At 37.6% G+C, this 19,691-nt stretch overlaps 1 protein-coding gene across 1 annotated transcript in view; it reads left to right on the top strand.

The window, feature by feature from the left end:
* Nucleotides 1–19,691, top strand: part of serinc5 (serine incorporator 5) — a 114,362-nt gene that overhangs the window by 62,354 nt on the left and 32,317 nt on the right. The window contains exons 5-10 of the mRNA XM_028805727.2: nt 4,374–4,467; nt 7,138–7,349; nt 9,417–9,512; nt 14,200–14,326; nt 17,236–17,305; nt 17,842–17,881. Coding sequence (XP_028661560.1) covers nt 4,374–4,467; nt 7,138–7,349; nt 9,417–9,512; nt 14,200–14,326; nt 17,236–17,305; nt 17,842–17,881 — 639 coding nt within the window. The remainder of the gene's footprint in view (nt 1–4,373; nt 4,468–7,137; nt 7,350–9,416; nt 9,513–14,199; nt 14,327–17,235; nt 17,306–17,841; nt 17,882–19,691) is intronic.

Raw genomic sequence — 19,691 nt, 5'->3', positions numbered from 1 at the left:
TGATCTGGGTAAATGTAGAATGACAGGAAATGCAAGGCAAGAAATGCTGAACACATAACAAAAACAATCTTTTTGCATGTACTAATGACAAAATGTTGACATGAAGTGTATAATATGTGAAGACTGAAGTCCAAATATAAAATAAACACTTTCACAAAAGGCGCACGTATACAATCATATGAAAAAGTTTGGGAACCCCTCTCAGCCTGCATAATAATTTACTTTACTTTCAACAGAAAAGGTAACAGTGGTATGTCTTTCATTTCCTAGGAACATCTGAGTACTGGGGTGTTTTCCGAACAAAGATTTTTAATGAAGCAGTATTTAGTTGTATGAATTTAAATCAAATGTGAAAAACTGGCTGTGCAAAAATTTGGGTACCCTAGTAATTTTGCTAATTTGAATGCATGTAACTGCTCAATGCTGATTATGTGCAACACCAAATTGGTTGGATTAGCTCGTTAAGCCTTGAACTTCATAGACAGGTGTGTCCAATCATGAGAAAAAGTATTTAAGGTGGTCAATTGCAAGTTATGCTTCCCTTTGACTCTCCTCTGAAGAGTGACAACATGGGATCCTCAAAGCAACTCTCAAAAGATCTGAAAACAAAGATGGTTCATTATCATGGTTTAAGGAAAGGCTACAAAAAGCTATCTCAGAGGTTTAAACTGTCAGTTTTAACTGTAAGGAATGTAATCAGGAAATGGAAGGCCACAGGCACAGTTGCTTTAAACCCAGGTCTTGCAGGCCAAGAAAAATACAGGAGCGGCATATGCGCAGGATTGTGAGAATGGTTACAGACAACCCACAGATCACCTCCAAAGACCTGCAAGAACATCTTGCTGCAGATGTAGAACGATGTACAGATACACCAATTCAGTGCGATTTGCACAAAGAACATCTGTATGGCAGGGTGATGAGAAAGAAGCCCTTTCTGCACTCACGCCACAAACAGAGTCGCTTGTTGAACTAGAGACATTTTTTATGGAAGAATGGTCAAAAATACCTCCATCCAGAATCCAGACGCTCATCAAAGGCTATAGGAGGCGTCTAGAAGCTGTTATATTTGAAAATGAGGCTCAACCAAGTATTGATGTCATATGCTCTGTTGGAGTGCCCAAATTTTTGCACCTGTCTAATTTTGTTATGATGCATATTGCATATTATCTGTTAATCCAATAAACTTAATGTCACTGCTGAAATACTACTGTTTCCATAAGGCTTGTCATGTATTAAAAGGAAGTTGCTACTTTGAAAGCTCAGCCAATGATAAACAAAAATCCAAAGAATTAAGAGATGTTCCCAAACTTTTTCATATGACTGTAACAAAACAAGTGCACTTTTATTCAATAATATAACCGAAGAAAAAGAAATTGGCTTAGGGGACAATGCTGACATGTCCGCTTGGCTGGTGCAGAGGTAAGAACTGCTGTCTAATAATCAAGAGGTTGCAGGTTCAATCCCGGGTCTTTCCTGCATTTACTGTTTTGAGTAGTGACCTGCTCTTATTCTTATTATCATAGAATAAAAATATACATCATTTGAGTCTGTAACAGCCGGTGTAAATTTATGGTACTTGTAAAGATTAGCATTTTTTTTTATTATTCAGTTTTATTCTCTCAGTCATGTTCACACTCCCCCCGATCTGACACTGTTAGTTTTCAAATAAATTTCAAATAAAGGCGCGGTATAACAGGGGTGAACTCGGATGAGGGTTCTACATTTGAGAAAGATAACAGAAGCCCTCCCTGCAAGAAACATCCAGTCACACATAAGAACAACACAACTACACCAGGCATAAAGGCGAAAGATGGCACCGTTTGGATGCAGCAAGTGGTTGAGCATCATCCAGCTAGTGAATTTGCCACACACAAACGAACAGCAGGGCCTACAGAGCTTGCCAAGTATTGTGCAAAGTTCTGTTTCTGATTGTTTTTTGGTGGTCGTTCTATAAAAAACATTTAAATGTAAAAGCTATTTATTTTGCTTATCTTCCTACAGCATAAAGTCACAGGTAGACCTCAGAGCTTCCTATGTTTGATTGACATGCCTATGAAGTTCTGCAGTCTACTTGTGACTTTATGCTGTAGGAAGATAAGTAAATAAATATAGGCAAACAACATTCAATGTGGCTTATATATACAGTGCATCCGGAAAGTGTTCACAGCGCATCACTTTTTCCACATTTTGTTATGTTACAGCCTTATTCCAAAATGGATTAAATTCATTTTTTTCCTCAGAATTCTACACACAACACCCCATAATGACAACGTGAAAAAAGTTTACTTGAGATTTTTGCAAATTTATTAAAAATAAAAAAATTGAGAAAGCACATGTACATAAGTATTCACAGCCTTTGCTGTGAAGCTCAAAATTGAGTTCAGGTGCATCCTGTTTCCCCTGATCATCCTTGAGATGTTTCTGCAGCTTAATTGGAGTCCACCTGTGGTAAATTCAGTTGACTGGACATGATTTGGAAAGGCACACACCTGTCTATATAAGGTCCCACAGTTGACAGTTCATGTCAGAGCACAAACCAAGCATGAAGTCAAAGGAATTGTCTGTAGACCTCCGAGACAGGATTGTCTCGAAGCACAAATCTGGGAAAGGTTACAGAAAAATTTGTGCTGCTTTGAAGGTCCCAATGAGCACAGTGGCCATCATCATCCGTAAGTGGAAGAAGTTCGAAACCACTAGGACTCTTCCTAGAGCTGGCCGGGCCTCTAAACTGAACGATCGGGGGAGAAGGGCCTTAGTCAGGGAGGTGACCAAGAACCCGATGGTCACTCTGTCAGAGCTCCAGAGGTCCTCTGTGGAGAGAGGAGAACCTTCCAGAAGCACAACCATCTCTGCAGCAATCCACCAATCAGGCCTGTATGGTAGAGTGGCCAGACGGAAGCCACTCCTTAGTAAAAGGCACATGGCAGCCCGCCTGGAGTTTGCCAAAAGGCACCTGAAGGACTCTCAGACCATGAGAAAGAAAATTCTCTGGTCTGATGAGACACAGATTGAACTTTTTGGTGTGAATGCCAGGCGTCACGTTTGGAGGAAACCAGGCACCGCTCATCACCAGGCCAATACCATCCCTACAGTGAAGCATGGTGGTGGCAGCATCATGCTGTGGGGATGTTTTTCAGCGGCAGGGACTGGGAGACTAGTCAGGATAAAGGGAAAGATGACTGCAGCAATGTACAGAGACATCCTGGATTCAAATCTGCTCCAGAGCGCTCTTGACCTCAGACTGGGGCGACGGTTCATCTTTCAGCAGGACAACAACCCTAAGCACACAGCCAAGATATCAAAGGAGTGGCTTCAGGACAACTCTGTGAATGTCCTTGAGTGGCCCAGCCAGAGCCCAGACTTGAATCCGATTGAACATCTCTGGAGAGATCTTAAAATGGCTGTGCACCGACGCTTCCCATGCAACCTGATGGAGCTTGAGAGGTGCTGCAAAGAGGAATGGGTGAAACTGGCCAAGGATAGGTGTGCCAAGCTTGTGGCATCATATTCAAAAAGACTTGAGGCTGTAATTGCTGCCAAAGGTGCATCAACAATGTATTGAGCAAAGGCTGTGAATAATTATGTACATGGGATTTCTCAGTTTTTTTATTTTTAATAAATTTGCAAATAATTATTTTTTTTATAAATGTTTTTTTTTTTTTGTATCAGTATGCTGCTGTTGGAGTATGTGAATTTCCCCTTGGGATTAATAAAGTATCTATCTATCCAAAAACATCAAATAAACTTTTTTCATGTTGTTATTATGGGGTGTTGTGTGTAGAATTCAGAGGAAAAAAATGAATTTAATCCATTTTGGAATAATGCTGTAACATAACAAAATATGGAAAAAGTGATGTGCTGTGAATGCTTTCCGGATGCACTGTAAGTAACATGTGAATGTTTTTTTATATAAAGACCATCGAAAAACATAATCACAAACAGAACTTTGCATGATACCTTGGCAAGCTTGTCCAGTCATGTGTTTACATGACATCTGCTGATCTGTTAATCATCTCCTGGTAACATATTACATATGACATCTTGGTACATCCTTGTCTTTGTTGTTCACTTGGCCTTACTTGGTTTCTTGATATAGTTGAACAGGTTTCTGACCTTTGTTAGCTTATCCAAAAATAATATTTTTAATATGCCACTTACTCCGTGTAGTTTGTATTAATGGCTGAGAAAAAAAAATATTCTCGTGGTTTTTGCAGAGAACGGACATCATAAAGTTAAATATATGACAGATCCAAATGGCCAACACTGCCAAAATACCATTTTTGGGTGCATTGTTTGTTTAAGAGAGAGCCAAATGCACAGGTGGATCCTTTAGGACTGTTTTTAAAGCATCACTGTCCTGGTTTTATTTGCAGTATGGCGATATGTGGGAGCAACAGGAGGATTCCTTTTTTTAATAATCCAACTCATTCTACTAGTGGAATTTGCCCACAAATGGAACAAGAACTGGTAAGATAGCCTTTTTTTAAAAACCAAATTACAGTTTACAGCAATTGGTTTGTGGCTTACTGCATAGAGCTTTTTCATGAAATTCAGAGATTACAGGTTAATTTCCTAGAACATCTGTGGAGCATGAACTTGAGCAGGTTAGTTTTTCTGCCGGGTTCCAGTGTTCCATTTTTGTAATAGTATTGCATGTGTCATGTATTTAGATGAATTATTTTAAGTTTAAACTTTTTAATGTTGATAGATTTACAAGCCAACCATTTGTGTGTTCTGTACATTTTATTGGAGAGCTCATGCTTTGTTTATTTTTATGACTAGCCTCTGAAGCCTAAATGCTTTATAATTGGAGGAATCATTCTCCAATCAGCTAAATATGATTCACTAACCATTAGTTTTAGCTAATTAAATGAATGAGTAACTAATTAATTATGAGTAAATGTTTATGTGAGTGAGTCTGCCTTGCCCTGCACTGGCTACGCATGCAGGGATGTCTTAATGTATTTTAAATTGAACTGATGTGATTTGGTGAGTAAGTGGTCCTGAATCATGGACTACCTGACCAACAGACAGCAGAGGCTGAGAAGCCGTGTGTCAAAAATGGTGGTGTATAACACTGGAGCACCTCAGAGAACTGTCCTTTCTCCCTTCATGTTTATCTTCTATGCAACAGACTTCCAGCACAATACCAGTGCTTGTCATCTACATAAATTCTCAGATAATTCATCCGTCATAGGCAGCATTAATAATGGATATGAATTGGAGTATATGAAGGTGGTGAAGGACTTCATCTAGTGGTACAGTGACAGCAACCTGCAGCTCAACATCAGCAGGATAATAGAACTAGTGGTGAATTTCCAGCATGCTAGAAGCCTTTGAGACCAGTCACCATCTATGGGGAGGATGTGGAAGTGGTGCAGAGCTACAAGTACCTGAGGTTCATATAAATAACAAACTGCACTGGTCCATCAACACAAGAAGGGCCAGAGCAGACTACTTGCTAAGAAGACTCTGGTCTTTTGATGTGTGCAGCAAGCTGAATGGAAATCTTCTATCAGTCCATAGTAGCCAGTGTAGTGTTCAGTGCTGTGGCTTCCTGGGTAAGCAACCTAAAAGAAGCCCAATACCTGAACAAACTTATGAGGAAAACCTTCTCCAGCACAGGACGAACCCTGGACACACTGGAAGCTGTTGTGGAAGAGAGGATTCTGACAAAATTGTATTCCGTCATGAAAAAAATCCCTTCCATCCCCTCCAAGAGCCACACTTTTGGAGCACTTTTAGCCACAGGCTCATTTCACCATGGTTTCCCAAGAAACGTGACTGGAGGTCATTTCTACCCACTGTTATTAGGAAATTCAATGCCTCCACCCAATGTACTCATCAGGTTTATTTATTTAATTAATGATTGATTGATTGGCTGTATTATTTTTATCTGATTAGTTTGTATTCTTGTTCTATTTCCATCTTTCTGCTGCTGCATGCATTTGAATTTCCCCATGTGATTAATTAGTGAGAAGTCAAGCAAAATAACACCTTTTATTGGCTAACTAAAAAGATTACAATATGCAAGCTTTCCAGGCAACTCGGGCCCCTTCTTCAGGAAAGATGTAATCAATTAATCAATCAATTAATCCTATGGGATTAATAAAATTGATCTAATCTAATGTAATGCTCTGATGAATCACAAGCAAAGATCTGTGTACGTATAACAACGTGTACTGTGTAGTGCCTGATTAATTTACTTGCAAAAGAAATGATTTGCATTAATAATAGAGGAAAAATAATATTTCTAAAAATTAGCGGGCTTCGGTCACCAGTGCTATGGGCCTAGCAGCGTGGCACTGGCATTGTGAAGAGGGTGGCTGAACGCACACCAAGGAAATGTGGTCGCTCCTCCGAAGCCCCCTCTTAAACAGTGATATAATGGGAAACATTATATAAATAAATTATATAAATATATATATAACCTCCTCTTTGCTTGATCAGCTGCTGCTGGCGTGCCACATGATCTGCATCTCGCGCCGTGTTTTGAACATTTAAAAGCCTATACAGCAGCTGCCGTTTTGTCTCACTGCCTTATCTCTCTTCTCCCCCAGACATCCCCTGCTCCTGTTGGGGGTCCCGCTGCCAAGGTGCGCCCTTATGAAGAGGAAGATTTTCTCCTGAAGGAGACTTATGTTTGTTTGAAGTGTTTGAGATAATGTTTCTGTCTTTAAAATCTCCTGTGTCTCCTGTGTAACTCTGTGACCCAAGCGTGACAGTGTATGCGGATTTCACATTCACCAAACAACAAATCTTTTAATTCTCGAGGATATGCCTCTTCATTGGAAAGAAACACTACTCTTCCCTGATGGCAACACGAATTAGACGATCTACAAGTCTCCAACTTAAAGTTTAAATCCGAACAATATATTCTGGTCCCGGGCGTGGTTAAATCTCTTGGCACAAAGTCTTGTCTCACGGGACATGAAAGTGTCTCTCTGAGAAAGTCACGTGTCGTCTTTCTGAAAAAGTCTTGTCTCGTCCTAATATTTTTTATATAATAGACAGATAAGTTGTGACACTGCAGATTTAGACCTGTGCTTCTCATTACTCTGTGTTACATTTGTTATACTTTATTTGTATGCTTCATCAAGGTAATATTGTGAGTCATCACTCATTTTCCTTTTACAGGACATCAGGTACCAAGCACAACAGGTTGTGGTATGCTGCACTGGCATTTGTTACCTTAGTGCTGTACTCTGTTGCAGTTGGAGCCTTAGTTGTTATGGCCGTTTTCCACACTCATCCTGAGGGCTGCACCCTCAACAAGATATTCTTAGGAGTCAATGGTGGGCTATGCTTGTTTGTCTCACTGCTGGCTATTGCACCTTGTATACAGAAACGTAAGTTAATCCTTTATTTCTTTAGCTCTTTTTTTATGGCTTTAATTGACTCGTTTGTGATCTACCAATACAGTGTCTATTAAGCCTTGATCATTTACAAAGTAATTTTGTAAATGAGTTTTTCCTGTTGGGGAGAATTGTTGCTGTAGATACCAAGCTCACTACTGGCTCAGCAAATGACTTTACTTTTGCACAAATTGTGTGCAATTGTGTTGTATTGCACAAGTACTGTATTGCCATGTGGTGTTCTCAGTAAAAGGTGCTTCATAATTTAATTACAGAGATTGCATTTTCAAGGAAAGAATGTTTTTGTACCAACATGTACAATCACAATCTACATATATATAGATATGAGTGTGTGTAAACATTATGGTGCCATGAAATGGGGGGACCATGCAGAAAAAGTGTCACTTCTACATGGTGTGACTGAAATGTGTGCAAATAACCCTTAAATGAAAGACTGCAATGTGCATTTGAATTCCGTCTGAATTGTTTGATTTGTAATTTTAAACTGAGGAGCAGATGAGTAAATCAAGGAAAAAATGTCTTTGTCCCAAACAATATGAAGAAAAAATGTAAATGATTTAAAAATACTGAGTGGATTTGTTCACTGATAATTTTACATCAATGGTAGGCTTTAATTTTATAATATATGGTGCATACCGAAATATGTTCTCTTAAACAGTTTATCTGTTTTCTTGTTTTCAAGCTTCATTTCATCACATGTTTAAATAAATTAGTTCTTGTATCCCTTGCAGTTCTTAGCTATATACTGTTCTCCTCAGATTAATCTACAAGGGATGCTCAGATAGTTTTTCCACACTTTTTTTTTTTTTTTTAATCTGTTAAGAATTTCAAAAACAAATTACATCACTTTTCTACATAGTCACCTTCCTTTGCAATGCAATTTTCCCACCATCGTACCAAGTTTTTATTGCCATCACCAAAAAATGTTTTTGGTTGAGCGCGTAACCACTAATGCGCTGCTGCTTTGACATCATCATCACATGTAGCTTGACGTCCGGAGCGCTCTGCATCCATCACACTAGTATGGCCATTTTCGAACATTTCAATCGACTCATAGATGATTCTATGAGAGAGATCTTTATCCCCGATACCAAGCACACATGCAGAGATGAATTTGACAGAACTCTGTTCCTCTTTGGTACAATTTATAAGTTTCGCAGCCATTATCACCACAGGGTGACAACTCTTATACTAAACTGCAAGGGCAGCCGGCTTGTCAGACAGAACTAGTCACATGACACTCTCAGACATGACCAATTACTACTCCTTCGGCCTTCATCATTTCCAATGAAAATATAAAAGTGTGGAAACTTTTTGAACGTCCCTCGTATATACAATTTATTATCCCTTTATTTTTACTCTTTTTATATGGCTTGAAAATGTCTATCTGGTTGGATTGGTACTGGATTCTTAGTAATTATCTGTCCCATCTACCACACAAAAACAAAAGCCTCAAATTTGTCAGCTCTGTGGCCTGGCTGGAAATTCCTCTGCCTTTAAAACTGCTTTTGCATTTCTCCTTATAGTTTTAATCACCCTTTCTATTCAACAGTTTATCACCAGAAAACAAACAGTAAAGAACTGAAATGGAGACATAACAGTTGAATACGTTTTACATCTATATGCAGGACTAAATTAATTCAGGTGGAAAATAATTGTGTTTGAGGACAACATTTTGCTTTAAAAAGTTGGATATTTCAGTCACTGAGGAAGGAGTATAATCTAATGATCAATTACTTTTAAAAATAATGATCATTTGCAATTTGGAGTAACTAAGGCTAGTTTGGGATCTGCTTTCTTTGATAATCTACTCTGATCTCCTAAATGAATATAATAATAAGTTAATTTGCTGTTATTGGCAGTTGGGTCTCTTATGAGTTGGACTGCCTAATCTTTTTGTAAGAATCTATCTCAGATTTGTATATCGTCTCTTCAGATTTGTTGTATTAAACTTTTTGTCTATTGTATTTATATAAATTGATGTTTTGTTTTACTAATAGTAGTACAAATAATAATAATATAAATGTTATTTTTTCCCAGTTCAGCCAAACTCTGGTCTTTTGCAGTCTGGAGTCATCAGTGTATATGTCATGTACCTTACTTATTCAGCCCTTGCAAGTAAACCTACAGAGTACAGTAAGTCTGCTTAATTTTATTTGCATACCTCCTAAGACACAAATGGCATTTTAGTAACTTTATTGAGCTGTGACTAATTAATGTGTTACATTTTAAAGAATAAGATTGCAGATTCACTCCTTAACACCAACTTAACTCTGTGACCATGAGCATGTCACTATATCTGCTTTGCTTTGTTTAAATAAATATAACAATATTTATATATGCACTATTAATTTGGAGGTCTCTTTGGGTCGATCTTACATTAAATACTGAATATTAATGAAAATGTAAGTGAATGAAGGATTGGATTCTATTTCATGTCTATCCATGTTGAAGCCTGTATGGTTGATTGTAAGTGACTTTGAATTGCATAGATATAAACTTGTATGTTCATTTGCAGCTAAAAACTATGCAGGTTATTTGGACTTTTTAGATACACTGGATGTTGTGCTAGAGAGAGGGTGCCACCTACTGGCTGTAATTAATTTGACAATTTCAGCTTTCATGTAGCTTGTGTGAAAGATACCTGAGGGAAATAATTGGAGAAATGGCACGTGTGATTGAAGTTTGAGTAATTGAATTGATATTATACTATGGCTGCGGTGGGTTGGCATCCTGCCCGGGATTGGTTCCTGCCTTGTGCCCTGTGTTGGCTGGGATTGGCACCAGCAGACCCCTGTGACCCTGTGTTCGGATTCAGCGGGTTGGAAAATGGATGGATGGATATTATACTATGGATTGTCCATAGCAAACACCATTTCTGGGTGCAGTGGTTGACTTTCTAGTGAACATGATGATCGAATTTGTAGTCTTGTCATCTAATTTCAAGCCATATATTTTTGTCCTTATATATACCCGCTATACTCCTTGCCTATTTTGTTGCTTCTGAATGCTGTCTTTACTGGACTGCAGTGGCAGTCACCAGGACCTGAGTAGTGTTGTCCCCATTTTAAGCACTTTGATTTCCCAGTTCCCATTTACTGCACATTTTCACTGCTGTATTGTACTGTTCTATATCATCTGCTTAAGTGAAAGTTGAACTTTTGGTCAGTTGTACTTACTCAGCTTCAGATTGGATTGTTAGGATAGAGAGTTCAAGCTTCAGTTCTCCATTTTTTACATGGGATATTCAGTATTTTACTGTAACTTTCCTGGACTTATCCATTCAATATGCACTTCACTCGTTTACTTAATTTAGGCATTCATGAAGGTGGTTCATAGTGCTGCATACTTACTCTGTGCTACAGCTGGGCAGTATACTGGTACTGAAACAGTACAAAATTAAAAACAATTTTTAAAACGGCATGGTACCATCATTTCTTTAATTTCGGTACCAATAGTAAATGGTAGTTTTCAAGCACCTTGTGCTCAGCCACTGATTAGTGTAATTGGAACTTCAGGGGTGAAACCCACTCTTCAACTGTTAAATTGAATATATTTATTATATTTTACACAAATCAGCAAGTGGGACACCTTATATTGTTGTGGAGAAAAGCTCTCTCTGTCTCTCTTTAAAGAAGGTAGTCTTGGAGTCCAGATAGGAATGCAGAAAAACATGTTTATAGACAGCAATGTAACAAAGAGACTTGACCATGGATCAAGTGTTTAAACTAGGAAATGCATAGGTTTATAGTACATTTCTTATCATCTATGCAGAAGACTCTGCTCATTCTACAGTAGTTCTTCCTACCATTACCTAATGTCCAAACCCACCATTACAAAAGCCCTTCACCTGGCCTTACATCTATCATCTGACTGAAACTTGCCAAAACTTTCTTGTTTATTAAGTACTCCTTACCCTATGCAGGTGACATAGACTTGTTTAATGATCAGTTCCTATCAATAAAGTGGAATCACAAGGACCCACACACAAGATACTGGGCTGCTCAAATGAATGGTCTCATGTTACACACGCATCCTTCAATGCTGTTTTTATGCAGATGTACTTTTTGAGACAATGGTGCTAAGTTTTCTTAAAGAACACACTACGCTTAGCCTGTCATTACCTAATGCTGCTGTCTGAGCAGGCAGGTAAAGGCCTGGTTGCTTTGAGTGAAAGCGAAGGGCCTTGAGCTGATAAATGCAGATAGCTTTTTAGTGGAATTAAAAGGATACACACACAAGCTTTTTATTTTATTAATTCTTATTAAGCCTAAAGCTAATTAATTGTAACACATTTTACTTTAACTTGATTTAAAAGCTTTAATACATAAAAAGCATTAATGTACATATCTAAAATTACTCTGTGTATGTATGCATGTGTGTGTGTGTATGCATGTGTGTAATATATATATAATATGGAAGAGAAGGTCTGTGATATGGTTTGCATATTTGCAGCTGGAGATCCATAAAGGGAGAAAAATGAATCACGTATCATGAAGTAGTTTTTATTCCTGAGCTTTCAACCCCTGCCAGGGGTCTTCATCAGAGGATAATGCTTAGACTTAAAAGAATCAAAGGCAATATATAGCAAAAAATTATTACGTGGAGTTGGGGGGTGGGGGAGGTGGCTAACTCAGTGTGATCAGGAGGGGGGGGGAGGGAATTGGGTGTACAGTTTATTTATTATGAACATGTTCTTCTTAAGTTTGCATATGCTGGATTTATGTCCAAGTGTCTGTTAATGGCGTTCTCATTTGATAGCCAAGGTTCGGCCAGCTCTCTGGCACTTTTAGTACTGGCCTTAAATTTTACTTGTACATTGTCCCAGTTAAATGTATGTCCTGTTGATTTAGTATGTGTATAGATCAATCTGATCCTAATCACACTGACTCAGCCACCTCCCTTACTATATATATAGTAAGTGTATGGACACTAGGTGGCAATGTCGCCCCTTTTACCCAACAGACAGATGCTCTGGACACAGGTTAAAACACTAAGAAGTTGTTTTCATTTTCTTCTTCCTTCTTTCCAGTGCTCCAAAGCACCTTTACCACAATGAACACAATAAGCAAACAATAAACACAATATTCTTTCTTCTCCACACCTCCCAGCAAGCGTTGTCCATCTCCTTCTGACTCAGACTCACTTGCTGGGTCTCTAACAGTTCTTTATATAGTCCTTGACCCAGAAGTGCATCCTTCCTTCCGTCCTTGTGACTTGCCAGCACTTCCAGATCAGATGGAGAACTTTAGTTTTCTTGTCAGCCCGGAAGTACTTCTGGGTTTCTGCCCACATGATCCGTTAATACTTCCGGGCAAAGTGAGCACTTAGACTCCCACCATCTTCCCACAGCGTCCCCTGGCAGCACTCACAGCACCCAGCAGGGCTGTGTTTCTGAATTCCATGTTCCATTGTGCCCTGTGGGAACCTGGGATACTGCTGCAGTCTAGGGGAGCTGCCATCTAGCGTCTTGGGGGAGGCAGTGACCCAGAAAAGCTACCTTCCCCCATGTTTTCCTTCTCAGGGCGTCCCGGCCGGGTTGAGCTGCCAGGCATCCATCACAATATACTATATATATATATATATATATATATATATATATAAAATTTTCTCTCTAAACTAATAGTCTATTTAGCTTTCTCAAGGTTAAAGTCTTAGCAGCTGGTCTTCTGAACTGTTTAACTCTCCCAGAGCACATAGTGTCCTTGACTTTGCACAGTCTTTCTGAAGTTTTAAACTTAGCAGCAAGAAAGAAACGACAGATTGTTTGCAAGCAAAAAGCAGCCTTTATGATTACAAACAAGGGCTTATAAGCTACTTAAAAATGAAAACATAAGTATAATTTTTTTAGTAATTTTAAAGCTAATTGGTCCCTAAGTTAATTTTCTATAATATATTAATATAAACGTGTAGGGCATTCAAAGGAAAGGAGTGAACCCAACTCCCCTTGTGCAGCAGAGCAGGAAGGCATGCAATTGTGTAGTGGCGTAGGGAGGCACCCATGTTTATGGGCTGATGAATGAAGCAGCTCTGTGATGGGGGTTTGGGAGGAGTTATCCAATGTTTGCTTTGGAACTGTTTTGGTACCGGTACTGAGCTCAGAAAACTGGCTTTGATACCAAAGTCAAAATTTTAGTACCGAACACTACTCTGTGCAGTCCTAAAGGTCACTCATTCCTTTTCATGTACAAAATTGTTATAATGAAACAAGTCATGGCCACAAAGGAGTTACTTCTCCTGTAAAAGAACAATACATTTTTAATGAACCTCACAGTAGCTCTTTTTATCAATATGTAATGAATGTAAATGGATACAACTGCTGAGAGGAATGGTATCTGCAAACTAAAGGACAATGTGAATTTTGTTATCCTGAACAAGACATTTATCCTTATAATAATAAACATTTATGTATGCTAACTTGGACTGTTCATGTGCTTTAAAACCATTTTCTTTAATAAATTAAAAAAAAAAAAAGTAAGGTTAATCATTTTGAAATATTGAATCATTTTGATCAGTTTTTATTAATTTGTTAGTTTCTGGATAGATATAAACAATAACATTTAAGTTTTATTTGATATTTGTTGCCTGTAAATTAAAATTCTAAAATTCTCCTTTTGTGTCTTCCTGCTACTACTATCTGTCCGACATGTTCTTCTGTAATAAAACTTTTTTATCCAAAGTAATAAACATCAGTATACAGGGATAAGCTTGACATAGTATTTTCTGTATTTTGGTGATGAGATTAAATTTAGTTTGTTAACACAAGTTTAGAGCAACTTTTATTGAATATCAGTGTTGTGATTTGTTTTTAAATATATTTCAGTACTAGGACCCAATAATGTGAATGTTTCCATTTGTGCTCCGTCCTTTGGTACAAGCCTGGAGGGTGACAACAAAATCGTGCCAACTTTGGGAACAATTATATTGTTTGCCTGCATTTTATACTCCTGGTAAGTCTGGATACATTCAAAGTGTACTTAATGATCTCTACTGTTGTTTTGTTTAAAACCTTTTTGATTGGTAGAGCAAAATTATATATGTTTGTATTTTCTGCAAAGGAAAAACTATATGTGTGACATCCACACTGAAAAAAATAAAAAGATTAGAGTAAAAAAAAAAACAAAAAAAAAAACACTGACTATATAAGATATAGGCTTCATCTTGTGCGTGAATGAAAAAGAAAACATGGGTCAGTTTTTGCACCCACTTTTTTTTTTTTTTTTTTTTTTTTAAAGTTTTCATATTCCTAGGCTTTGTTTTTCCCTTCTTATTTACCTTTTGCACAACTGACAAAGGCTGTACATTCTTAAGGTGATGTTACTTTTTTCAGTGTGGAAATAACATTTAACTTTTTTTTATCAAATCTAATAAAACTTCTTATAGTATAAAATATGTTTTCTTGGTGGTTTCGTTGTTTTGTATTTTCTTAGATAAATGTGCAAGTTTTTCCACAAATTTTTAAGATGCAATTTTAACCGTCTCTCATTCATCCCGAGGGTGTACTTATTTTAGCACAGAGTCACAGGCCGACCATGTAACCATATGTTATATATGTATGTGTGTGTATATATAATATATATATATGTGTGTGTGTGTGTATATATATATATATATATATATATATATATATATATATATATATATATATATATATATATATATATAATATGTGTGTGTGTGTGTGTGTGTGTATATATGAATAATAGAGAGAAATTAAACTGAAGTGTATAAATCCAAGTGATCTAAAAAAAACTAAGTAGTACTTATTAAATGCAAATTAATGAAGGTTAAACTTACAGAACATTTGTGAGAAAGTGAATCCTCATACTTTATTATCTGTATAGCAGAAGTACACATTTAACATTTGAATTTGAACCCTTTGATGTCACTTTAGTTTTTTTGTGTCTGATGCTCCCAACTCACCAGTATGAGAAAACCCCCACATATGATGCTGTTTGACTCATCTTGGTATCTAGTTATGCAAGATGTCGAGCTGTTTGGGGTTCTCATTTTCTGTTCATTTGCTGTGACACATGATAATCATCATTGATGTTTCTACTCTTTGTTCGTAATCTACCTATGGTCAGTTCAATTGATTGGACATGATTAGGAAAAGCACACACCTGTCTATAGAAGGTCCCACAGTTGACAACATGTGTCAGAGAAAAAACCAGGCCATGAAGTCCAAAGTAATTGCCTGCAGAGCTTAGATAAAGGATTGTGTGGAGGTTTAAATCTGGGGACGCTACCAAAAAGGTTCTGAAGCATTGAAGTGCACAATGACCTCAGTAACTTTTAAATGGGGTAGCACGGTGGCGCAGTGGTAGCACTGCTGCCTCGCAGTAAGGTGGCCTTGGTTCACTTCCCAGGTCTTCCCTGCGTGGAGTTTGCATGTTCTCTCCCATGTTTGCGCGGGTTTCCTCCGGGTGCTCCGGTTTCCTCCCACGGTCCAAAGACATGCAGGTTAGGTGCATTGGCGATCCTGAATTGTCCCTAGTGTGTGTGTGTGTGTTCTGCAGTGGGCTGGCACCCTGCCCGGGATTTGTTCCTGTCTTGCGCCCTGTGTTGGCTGGGATTGGCTCCAGCAGACCCCCGTGACCCTGTGTTAGGATATTGCGGGTTGGAAAATGGATGGGTGGAATTTTTAAATGGAATAAATTTGGAACACCCACGACTCTTCCCAGAGCTGGCTGCCCCACTAAATTGATCAATTGGAGGAGAAGGGCCTTGGTAAGAGAGAGGTGATGAATAACCTGATGTTTACTCTGGCTGAGCTCCACAGAATTTGTGTAAAATGTAGCCGCTAATCTAGGCTCTATAGCAGAGTAGACAGATGACACATGAAAGCTCATTTGGAGTTTGCAAAAAGGCACCTAAAGGACTCTCAAACTGTGAGAAACAATTTCTTTGAAACCCAGATTGAAATATTTGTCCTTAATTCTGAGAATTAGTTTGAAGGAGACCAGGCATTACTCATCACCTGTGCTATTCCAACAGTGAAGCATGGTGGTGTCCGCATCTTGCTATGACATTGTATTTTCAGTATTAGGGACTGGGAGGCTAGCCAGATTTGAGAAAAAGCCATATAGAGCAAAGTAGAGATATCCTTACTGAAAACCTGCTCCAGGGCACTTTGGACATTAGACTGGGCTGAACAGTAACCTTCCAATTAGACAATGACCCTAAGCAGAATCAACAGGAGAGCTGCTTAGCGTGAGCTGGGTCTTGAAATCAGTCGAACATGTCATACATGAAAATAGTTGTCCACTGATGGTCGCCATCCAACTTGAAAGAGCTTGAGAGGATCTGTAGAGAAGAATGACAAAAAATCCAGGGGGCATGGTCTATTATGTTGTACCCAAGAAGATTTAAATCTGGAATTGCTGCCAAAGGAGCTTTAATAAAGTACATGAGTAAAGGGTCTGAATACTTGTGCCAGTGTGATATTTCAGTTTTTTTATTTTTAACAAATTTTCTGATTTTTCTAAATTCTTGTTTTTGCTTTCTCATTCACTGGTTTGAGTTCTGCTTTATGCAGGGAAAAATGAATTTAATTGATTGTAGCATAAGGCTGCAACATAAGAAAATATGTAAAATGAGGTGCACTGCTTAATCCTGCTGCCTTTCAGCAGTAGAGCCATTGCAATGGATTGATGGAAGTGAATAAATTTGGTTCTTTTAGGAAATGTGTGTGTATGTGTGTCTGTAAGTGGGCCCTGTGATAGAATGATGCCATGTCATTCGTTTCCTTCATTCAGCACTGGGTGAATGAACAAATGAAAGTTTGTGGAAACTTAAGAATTCAAAAATCTTATTCTATTTTGGATTCAAAATAGGGAACTGTTTTTAATGTTTTTAGTTTAACTTCAACAACTCGATCAAGTTCTGAAGCTTTACGAGTATGCAAGACTTCTGTTCCTGAAAACGAGGTTAGTAAGTTTCTTTGAACGTTTTTTTAAGCTTTTTTTAATTTTTTACCCCTTACAAAGTAAGACTGTTATTCTAGTAAGAATGTTGCAAGGTGGGATATCCTTGTGATAGCCTTACAGTGCTGCTACATCACGTTGACCCTAACTGTAGGGAGTTACCTAAAGTTCATAACTCAGTTTAATACCTTTTTACTACCATAGCAGTAACCTAGGATATGTGGCATTATATGAAGGAGATTTCATTCATGAAAGTGTAGTGTTTTTCATTTAATATTAGGATGATATTTTGATTTTCTTATGTATGCAATATTAATTGTAATCGCTGCTTGCCATATTTTATTAAGTTACTGTTTAATGTATACTGAATGGTGGCCAAATTCCACAAATCTAATAAATGAAAAGGGGATTTGTTATTACAAAATTTTCATTAAGGTGATACAGTATACTTGACTCATGGAGTTTGTGGTCTTTAAAAACTGCCACATAGTACTTGAAGCAGTAATCAAAAAAATATAATTTGTTGTTTTTTTTAATAGGTAGCCCGTTGCTGCTTCTGTTGTGCCCCCGATGATGATGGTAATGAGTTTTATTATATTTTGCTATTTAAAAAAATGCTATTTAAAAAACCTCTGCCCATATTACTATCTAAACGAATAGCACATCAAATTATGCACCTGTTAGGTTTGTTTCATATGACTGAAGAATTTTGAAGCAAAGCTGTAACTCTACATTCCTCAAGTTCTTCTTGCATGACATAAGTGAAACCAGCAAAGGTACAAGACATTTGCTGTTATGTCTATGAACATTGTACCGAAAAAAGTAACAAAAAGTTAGTAAAACTTCAGAGGTAACTTCTTTAAGCCATTATTTAACTTGAAACATTTCAATGTTGCATTTGTTTTCTTGCCAAGATCATTTAAATAGCTTGTTAGTTATATAGACAGCTGTTGAATATCCATGTAGAAGTGGAGGCCCCCTAATCCATCCAGCCAAGCTTTTGGAAAAATATTTAGGAAAATTTTTATATTCATTCACAAGTGGTACTGAGAATGAACAAAAGGGCATCCTTTTTGTGTCTCCTTCTACTGAAGTCTACCTTCAGCTCCTTAGCGCCTCTCATCTTCTAGTTATGTGTAGTGTTTTCCAACTTGTGTCTAGCATGTTGCAGATTTAAGCAGTGATTTGTCTTTCAATCATAATTCATTTTTTTATCAGTTATTGTCATTGTCAACTCACTTAGAACTATTTGTGTGTTATTCGTAATTTTCAGTTTAACTGATAGAATTACTCCACTGTATTTAATAATTATTGGATTCAGGTATTTTTTTTAAATAAATCTTGGTTATGTACATTCATTTACATGCCTATTAGTCAGTCTTTAAGCTTCTTATTATGTGTGTTACTACTGCAGTTTTGTTTCTATAAGTCTTTTCATTTTATTAATGGTGACTCTGAGGCTTAGGATCTGCTCTGGTTATCCGGAAGGTTGTCAGTTTGAAACTTGTTACTGCCAAAAGGGATCCTACTCCGTTGGGCCCTTGAGCAAGGCCTTTAACCTGCAATTGTTCCAGGGTCGCTGACCCCAAAGGGTACGCGAGAAATAACAAATTCCTAATACAAGAAATTGTATAAGATGAATAAATAACAAAAAATAATGGCTAAGACCTGTTAACAATCCACCAAACACAATAAAAAAAAATGCACATTTCAGAAATTTCAAGTTCACTTTATGGCAACATTGAAAAGGAAAATAAAATAAAAATTCTAATGTGACATGTTCTAACTACTGTATGTTATGTTTAAATCTTGCCAAAAAATAATCTGTCAGCAAGAGTAATTATTTTGGGCTGTCACACACTAAACATGATTTTTCATTCTTTAGTTTATAAAATACAACATGTGTTTTAAAAAAATTCAGTTGCCCAGTGTCATGGTGAAGTAAATAGCAAATTGAAAAATGAAATCATCTGATAGAAGTTAAATATCTTTAGGCAATCCTGGTCAAGGAGTGCAAGGGCAGCTATAGGCTTTCATTTTAAATAATTCCTTCATTTCAAGTCAATTCGTTCTGCTAATCTGAATTATGTGGCTTGAACCAGACTTTGTACTGCCATCTTAGAAATTTTACTTTTATCAGAAAATTTGCAAGGTGATCTGGGGTCTTTTGAGTATGAACATCCATCCATCCATCCATTCCCCAACCCGCTGAATCCGAACACAGGGTCACGGGGGTCTGCTGGAGCCAATCCCAGCCAACACAGGGCACAAGGCAGGAACCAATCCTGGGCAGGGTGCCAGCCCACCGCAGGACAGAGTATGAACATTTTCTTTTCATTCCTTTTTGAACTCTATTAAAATGGTTTGACACTTGGAGATGTCCTGTAAA

Source organism: Erpetoichthys calabaricus, chromosome 7 (genome assembly GCF_900747795.2).
Source record: "Erpetoichthys calabaricus chromosome 7, fErpCal1.3, whole genome shotgun sequence".
NCBI lineage: Eukaryota > Metazoa > Chordata > Cladistia > Polypteriformes > Polypteridae > Erpetoichthys > Erpetoichthys calabaricus.
Note: the sequence above shows the minus strand (reverse complement) of the source record. Positions and strands in the feature narration are given on the sequence as shown.